An 8,312-nucleotide genomic window follows, 5' to 3' on the forward strand; every position below is an offset into this window, starting at 1 on the left:
CATCACAAAACACCATACGTCCTAGAAAAAAACATGTGTTTACAAAGAAAAATCAATCAATCAATCAATCAATTAATCACTGGCCAATTTCCCTGCTCTCAAGACTCCTCATTCAGGACAAGGAGGCTGACTGGTGGCAAAAAGTCACATCTGAGGCCTGCTCTGCCTTTGGAAAAAGAATTTCATTTCTCTTGACTCCCAAAGGTGACTGACTGCCTGCAAAGGAAGCCAGTGAGAAATCCAGATGCATGTGAACAATGCACAAATGCATTCATTTAAAAATAGGGGGGAAAATACTTAAAAATCGCAACACCAGTTAGGTTCATTACGCTCATTTTGTTCAGACTAAGTGTGCTGCAATTTAATGATGACAGTTCAATCTCTGAGGACACAAATGGGATGGTGGCCTGTGCCAAAAGGAATGAAGAAAGTCACACATAACCTTCAAGAAGCATGAAGAAGGATCAAAATCAGCAGGAATTAATTACTCTTGGAAGAGCAGCAGTCCGGTGCCCGTGCAGACATGCTGGTAGTTCTCTGCCTCCGAGGTGAGCAGCCTTCAGGGTCTCAGAGAGGTCTGCCAAGTTCCATCCTAGATCTACAGTTTATGAAGAAGATGCCCGGACCTATGCTCTCCCTCCACAATACTAACTAACCCAAGCAGTCTGATTAGGCTCAGAATTCAGCCTATCTGTGAATTATAGCACATCTAAAATACAATAAAGTCATGGTTTTCGATCTGGAGACTATGGATCAATTTTGCAGTTCATGCCCCAGAACCCTCCATCCCAGAGCAGTCCTGTAGTGAGAAATCTGCAAGTGATAGAAGGGAAACAAATTAAACATGTCAAGCATGTCCATGCTCCAGCACAGAAGTTCCCCAAGGATACTCGGAAATCCGTGAAACATGTATATAACACCAGTTTTAAAACACACTCTGAAAACACAAACTAAGTTTCACTAAGTTTATCTAATAACCAGGTGACAAGAACAAGAATTTTATTTTCAACATACACCTCTGCTTCAACAGATCTAACCGTACTATTTGCCTCTAACGTTAATAATAGAAAAACACAGGTTACACCTGGGGTTGGCAAACTTCTTCAGTAAGGGGCCAGAGAAGAAATATTTTAGGCTTTTTGGGCCAGAGAGTTACTGTGGCAACTACTCAGCTCTGCTCAACTTCTGTAGTACAGAAGCAGCCAGAGATGATTTGTAGCAAAACGAGTGTGGCTATGTCATGAAATATTTAACCACTTGAAAACATAAGAACCATTTTTAGCTTATGGCCCTACAAAAAACAGGTGGTGGGTCAGATTTGGCCACAGTTAGCTGACTTAGACTGAGTTCAAGACCAGACATCTGGGGGCACAAAAGGAAAGGAATAACTGCCAAGAACTTCATTATTTCCCTACCCCACTTCCATCGTCCTTCCTTTAAAGGAAACCTACTTAAAACAAATGAAATGAACAAGAGGGAAATCTCTATCCACTTCCTGGTTTTCCTCCAGAAGAAATAGCAAATGCAGTAACTAGAATCATCAAAATTAACATAAATAGAACAAATGCACTTTAGAAAGTAAATAGCTTGCCTGAGAAAACTTCACACACCTCAAATTATGTTTGAGTATGATTTTTATATTACCTTGTTATACTAATCAATGTATCTTACCTTCCTAGGCAAAAAGACAAGGGGAATATACCTAGATTACTTTTAACCTCTAATTCAACCTACGGAAAGTAAAAGATGATCTATTTACTATCACCTGCCATAACATTTTTCTCAGCACAAGTCTATTCAATTAAAAAAAAGGAAGTTTCATTACAATAATCTTCCACTTTTTCTTTAACTTGCATGTGAACATAATATCTACGCTTGTGTTTTCAGTAACATACTGCAATTTAGAATCCTAAAAATGTAAGTGAATTTTCGGCATCCAGAGAAAGGATTCATTTCATATAAAAAAAATGCTACTTCTCCTTTTGAGAATTAGAGCTAAGTCTTCTGATCTTTCCTTCCTAAAAAGCAAAATGCTAACAAAGTGCAAAGGGTATAAAGAACAGGCCTTTGGCCAAGTGATTTTCAACAGGGTTGATTTCTTCCCCCAGAGGAGATTTAGCAGTGTCTGTAGACATTTTTGGTGGCTACAACTGGGGCAAGAAGAAAGGTGTTTCTGGTTTCTACTGGATGGATGCCAGGGATGCTGCAAAGCATCCTACAATGCACAGAATAGAAAAGGCATGGGAGTTTTCAGCTGAAGTACTTCAAAGGTGACCTTTTATTTAGAAAACAGTATGTTAGACTTACAAACACAACATAAAATATTTACTGGATACCAACTATGTGCTTGTCTGCCTAACAGTACAAATAACATGACATTAAATACACTATTTCACAAAAGTTACATTGTACCCTTGAGAGACTCATTTAATTCAAATCAGATTATTTATTACCCATCACAAGACAAATATAGCAATACTCAAGCCCTAGGTCACCAGTATAATCACCCCTCAAATTTGTTTGAACCTAAACATGGTTTCAACCTTAAAATTAGCAGCCTGGCTTGAAATTTACACCCGAAACAGAAACCCACTTTAGCCAAAATAGTCTATCTGCATTCCTGATCAACCTAATAATCACAACTATAAAAAGAAGCAAAACCCACTCTTTGGGAGTTCTTCCTCCTCTCTTCAGCTCTACCTGCACTGTAAAAGCTGATGCTACCTGGAACTCGACCACCAAGACACAAGGGAGTAAGGCCCTTCCAATCCAGCATCCAGAGGTCATATCCCATGCTTTTGAATATCCTCCCACTTTCTAAAGGTCTCTCTGGAAGCAAGGGAACAACAAGGGAAAACTAGGACCACTGGGATCGAAGAATAAAGCAAGGGATAAAGGGCTGCTACTGAACTACTAATTCCAGGAAAAATCTCAACACTTATTCCAGTCTGTTAAAAAAGACCAAAGTTTTAACATCTATCAAAAAAAAAACAAAAAAACAAAAAAACAAAAAAAAAAAAAACCTGACTCAAAGTAAAAACAACAAAGTGGTAATTTTAGTTAATTTGCCCTCAGCCCAGATACCCCATAATGCTAATTAATGAGTCACAGAGAAGATGCCTTTCTGATAAATAGGATTACAACATCTCCCAAACAAAAGTATTTGTTTAGGCACTGAGAGCAGTGCTGATCTGGAAACAACAAATTCAATTCAATTAAAAAAATAATAGACTTAAGTCTTCAGACCAGATGCACTCTTGCCCCAGGTGGTGTATAGGAAGTGAGCTTGGGTCTTAGTGAGACCTGGTGGGCAGGAGTTCTGCAGAACTGCTGACCTTAAGAGGGGGTGGTGGAGACCAGCCTCTCCAGGGGCTTTCCTGTTCTTGCATTCCTCTTCAATGCCCTTTTGCCACCAATGTCAAAGTTCCATCACGTCCCCAAAGTCACAGATCTCAAAGAGTACAGCCCCCTAAATGAAACAAAATCCCTTATACACAAGTGCACAAGCCCTAGCAACAAATGCTATAACCTAGAGAGAGGTTCTCTGCACTAGAGTACGGAGAAGCAAGGCACACCCTATTTTTCTACATATCCAAACATAAGACATTAATAAGACATCCTATTGCATACAAGGTAGACAGTAAGCAACTTGTTAAATCTGCTTATAAGAAGTGATGAAGAATTTCAGGAAGACCTTAATGAAGTCTCTCTTTTCCAGCTGCTCGAATTCTTGCAATACCTCAAAGCATCTTTCAGGGCATTAGGCCCTGGCCAGCCTCTTAACTGAAGTGTAAGTTTAATTAATTTTTCTAGCTGAGATTTATTAACCCTGAAATATACAGAGAAGCTAACACAGGTAAGACCACCTGTTGCCTCCAATCCTCAAAGGAATTCCTCCCAGGAGCACAGGGGAAAGCCTTCCAAAGACTATGTCAGAGGCAGGCAGCTGTCCCAGGGTGGGACAAATGAAAGTACCCTGAGTTGGGCCTACTTCTGCCCCAGAGTCTGGCCAAGTAGTAGAAAACACAGAGTTGTAGGAGGAAGGAAAACGGATGAAGCCAGAACAGCAAATAGACTGCTCTCAATTTAGGATGGCTTTAAAACATACCTTGCTTACAAAGAGACCATATACATTACTAAAGGTTCCACACTGACTAAAAGAAACTAAAATCCTAAATCCTAAGCTAAAATTCAGTGGAAATCAATCCCTTTATAGATAAATCATTCTACTAGATACCAAAAATGATGCATAGTGACAGACTAGCTTGCTTCAAATTCACCAAAGATACATAATATATTGCAAGCTCCTTTTGTTATGTTTGGTGTTCTCATCAAATTAAGGTTTACATGGGAGTTAGCAGTAATGAAAAAAAAATAAAAAAGCAACTCAAAAGACTATATGCTGTGCTGCATAATGGTTTTCATTACAATATTTAGCTGCAAAGTGAGCAACAAGACATTTTGGGAGAGATACAAATCTCAAACGTTAAAGTTTCAGAGAAAGGAGCACATTCATTAGAGCTTCATAATGAAAGTTCCTTTAAAAAAAAAAAAAAGTCATAAGCTAAGGAACCACAGAGCAACATGCTCTATCTTCCACATCAGACCTTTTCTGCAGGCAGACTGAGGCCTAAACATTAGGCAAAGAACTACTATGAGCTAGTATACTATTAGTGGCTGAGAACCTAGACTCCACAGGCCACCTGTTCAAATCTCAGCTTTTAGTTGTGTGACTTTGGGCAAGTTAATCTCTCTGTGCCTCAGGTTCCTCATCTACTAGCGGTGGGAATCGAGTTTATCCTGTAAGACACAGAGGTTGATGTCAGACATATAAGAGTTGGACTTACAGAGTGTTTATCCTGTCCACCTGTTTGGGAATTCAGTGGCTCTCCAAAACCAAATCAGTAAAAAGTGCTTTCTTCCTGAAATGAAAATCCAGTCCTGAAAATCTGAGAACAGCAACCTTAAGTATAAAAAGCTCCACCTTCCAAATCCTCTTCCTTGCACACAAAACAGAATACATACAAGAGCCTTCTCTTCCAGCAACCACCGCCACTTTCCATCAAATGCATTCTGCTCTATGCAGAACTTCAGCCCCCTGAGGAGGACTAAGGCTGGATATTAAAATATTGGAATTAACTTTGCCGAAGATTTCCCAGTAACTGAATGAGTCACTCACTTCTTTAGAAACAGTAAAATGTCAAGGTTGCCAGAAAACCCCAGCCCCAGATGTTTGCATAAATCACTTCCAAGTGATCATCAAGCCAAAGCCAAAGGACATTATTCAAGATAACAGCTTAAGTAAAATATATCAGCTTTTATGATTTTTCCTGTAATGGAGAAAATTCTGAAAATGTGATTACTGGGGTGAAAAAAAAATCAAAGCAAGTTTAGTCCCCAAATTATACAACATATTAAGCAAGGCTTAGAATTCCTTTTGCTATGGCTTCACAGGGTGAACTCCCCACCCCCTTTTATAACTTTTATCCAGTCTCATCAACAGGCACTGGACAGACTCTGAAGTGAAGATTGAAAGATGCTCCACAGTGCTTACTACCTAAGAAGAAGCTTTTAAATTTTTTGAAACATGTTTGCAACAGCATTTCTAATACCTATCACCTGCAAAACATTTTGAGGGCTCTGTATGGATGACGGCATCCACAAAGAGGTCTTTTTTCACTTTCACAATTTAATTTTAATTAAATTCAAGCCTTTCGCCCTAGCATAACACAAGAACAAATGGCAAGGATATTCTCTGGCACTTACATGGTCAAAAAAGAAAAAAACAAAAAACAAAAAAACCTCGTTAACCTGTTCAATATCCCTGGGTCGAGTAGTTAGATCAGCTTGTCACGGCTTTGAGATCTTCAAGTTCATTCATTACAGAGTATACACAACACCCAGTTTTACTAAAATTTCTTAACTGCACAGGTCAGGGGCAAAGAAATTGAAACTTGAAATCGCACACGCGGCGCGGTATCCTTACAAACAGAGCCGATTGTCTGTTTGCTTATTTTTAGTAACTTTAAATAAAAGACTTAAGACCGGTGGTTTCCCAACTCGATGGAGAATTTGACCACTGGGCGCAGGACTGAGCGCCCCACAGCTTCCGGCTTGAGTATAACACGCGCTTCCCTACTGGGCTCCCACGTCTGCTCCAAACAAACCCTATGTAATAGCTGAAGAATGACGACACTAAAATCAACCCTACAGATTCACATCTAAGAGGTCTGCAACACGAAATAAACTTTTGCTTATTACTCGAGAGACAGTGGGGTGATAAAACAGACCAGATGGGGTCTGTCTGATCAATTTTGGCGACTGGGGGCGCTCGGGGGGGCGGTCTGTGCAGCTTAACCCTGTGTGTGCCGAGGGGCTGCCCAAGAGCGGTAATCGGGCGCTGCGTCGGTTCCCCAACAGGCAGGTGCCCCAGGCCACCCCAACAGGCCCGAATGGGAGTGCGGGAACATGGCCACTACCCTGGAGCGCGATCCCGCCACCGCATGCCGCCCGGCACTTTGTTAACTCGGCGCGCCCGCGAGGAGGAGGCTCACGGGTCGCCGGCACCGTCGTCCGAACGCTGCAGAGCCGAGGCTGTAGGAGGCTCGGAGCCTCCTCCAGTTCGGCCTCGCCCTGCCCCGGCGCGGAACCTCGGCGGGAGGAAGAGGTCGCGAAGCAGCGGGGAACACGGGCCCCCACGCCTACGCTCGTGGAGCCCCACGCCGGTGCTTACCTGAGGAAAAGAACCCTCGCGGCGCGGGCTCTTGGGGTAGTCTAAGTGACCCCGGTCCAGCATCAGGTAGAGCGAGAAGATCACCACACAGAAGATCGCGCTGCCGAACACGGTGAACTGCCGGCTTAACTTCATTTTCCTCGATACACTCGGGGCTAGGACACTGTCCTCACCAAAGGAGGAGGAGGGCTGTGGACTCCTGCAAGCGGCCGCCGGAGGCTCTCTGCTCCCGGGCTCCTGCTCTCCGCGCTTTCGGCTGTGGGTGCGGATTCCGACCGCACTCCGCACCTTGTCTCCGGCGCCACTACGCGCCCTCGGCCTTCACCCGGGCCCACCGCCCTCCCTGGGGTCGGGCGTCCCCTCCTAAGGCGGGACCCGCCTGCAGCCCGGAAGGGGCCCCCGCAAACTTGATCTCGAGCTCGGCGCCGGCACCCGGCAGGGCGCGTAGGGCAGGAGGAGAAGAGGTCGCTGTCCGGACTTCCTGCCACCGCCGCCCCGACAGAGTCAGCAGGAAAAGTTTTCTAGACGAGGGCAGGCGTGTCCCCCTCACCCAAGAGATGCGGGATCGGCGGAGCTGGGGTAGACAACACCGAGCTGCGTCTGAGCAGCCCAGGGTAAAAGAATCGGGTCGGGAGGAGCCCGGCCCCACAACTTAGCGCCGGGACGGCCAGACCCGCCCCCGCGGCGCCACCCCCGCCGGAGCGCCTTCCTGCTGCCGCCGCCGCCGCCGCCGCCGAGGCCGGGCCAGGGTGCACCCCGGGCGCGGGGACGCACGGATCGGGCAGGAGTTTCCTCCGAGCGCGCGTCCGCCAGCCGGCTTCTCCCGCCCCCCAGCGCCCCTTCCTCTCCCCTCCCGGACCCGGGCTGCGCGGGGAGGGCGCAGGGGGCGGGCGGCGGCGGCGCGCGGCGGAGGAAAAGGAGAGCAAGAAGAGGAGCGTCCCCGGAGAGAAGCCCGCTCCAGCTGCAGCCGCAAGTCCCCTCCCTCCTTCCCGCCCTGTAAATGCGGAGATGGCGGCGGCAGCTGCGAAACGAAGCGCCGGTTCTCCAGCGCCACTCGGCGCTCCTACAACGTCCGCCACGACCAGGAGGAAACTGCCGCGGCGAGGCGGCTGCTGGGTCAATACGCGCCCGCAGCCCTGGAGCAGAGCAGGCGGCTGGCCCCGCCCATTCTCGACGCGCCGGGTGGGGCGGGGCCTCAGGTGCCCAATCACAGTGCGCCGCCCAACGGGCCCGCCCCGCACCCTCCTTCCTGAGCCCAGGAGGAGAGAAGACCTCGGACGGCTTTTGTGAACTGGCAGGCAGCCTGGGTGGAGGTGAGGCCCTCTGAGGCCTTCAGACGCCAGCAGCCCACGTTCCACAGAGTGTGAGCTTTCTCCTCATTTCCTTTTTGGTGCCCAGGTTTCCTGTCCTTGAGGAACCGGGCCTGGCGTGTCTGGGACGGCAACTTGGTGAGGAGCTGTAGAAATAGAGGAGAAAGGGGCTTCTCATTACGTTCAGGCTCCTCTTTTCCTCTGTTGCTTTTGGCGACTTCCTGATGAAACGTGAAGGAAAGGAGACTGCCAACGACAGCTGGCTACAA

At 46.4% G+C, this 8,312-nt stretch overlaps 1 protein-coding gene across 1 annotated transcript in view; it reads right to left on the bottom strand.

Annotated features, from left to right (window-relative positions):
• The window catches only part of MAN2A1 (mannosidase alpha class 2A member 1), a 165,861-nt gene extending 158,647 nt beyond the window's left edge, over positions 1-7,214 (bottom strand). Inside the window, exon 1 of the mRNA XM_019450524.2 lies at positions 6,734-7,214. Within this exon, the coding sequence (XP_019306069.2) occupies positions 6,734-6,868 (135 nt within the window). The 5' untranslated portion in view covers positions 6,869-7,214. The remainder of the gene's footprint in view (positions 1-6,733) is intronic.
• Between the last annotated feature and the right edge of the window lie 1,098 nt (positions 7,215-8,312).

The sequence above is a fragment of the Panthera pardus genome, unplaced genomic scaffold (genome assembly GCF_024362965.1).
Source record: "Panthera pardus isolate Hobbes unplaced genomic scaffold, ASM2436296v1 HiC_scaffold_2, whole genome shotgun sequence".
Lineage (NCBI taxonomy): Eukaryota > Metazoa > Chordata > Mammalia > Carnivora > Felidae > Panthera > Panthera pardus.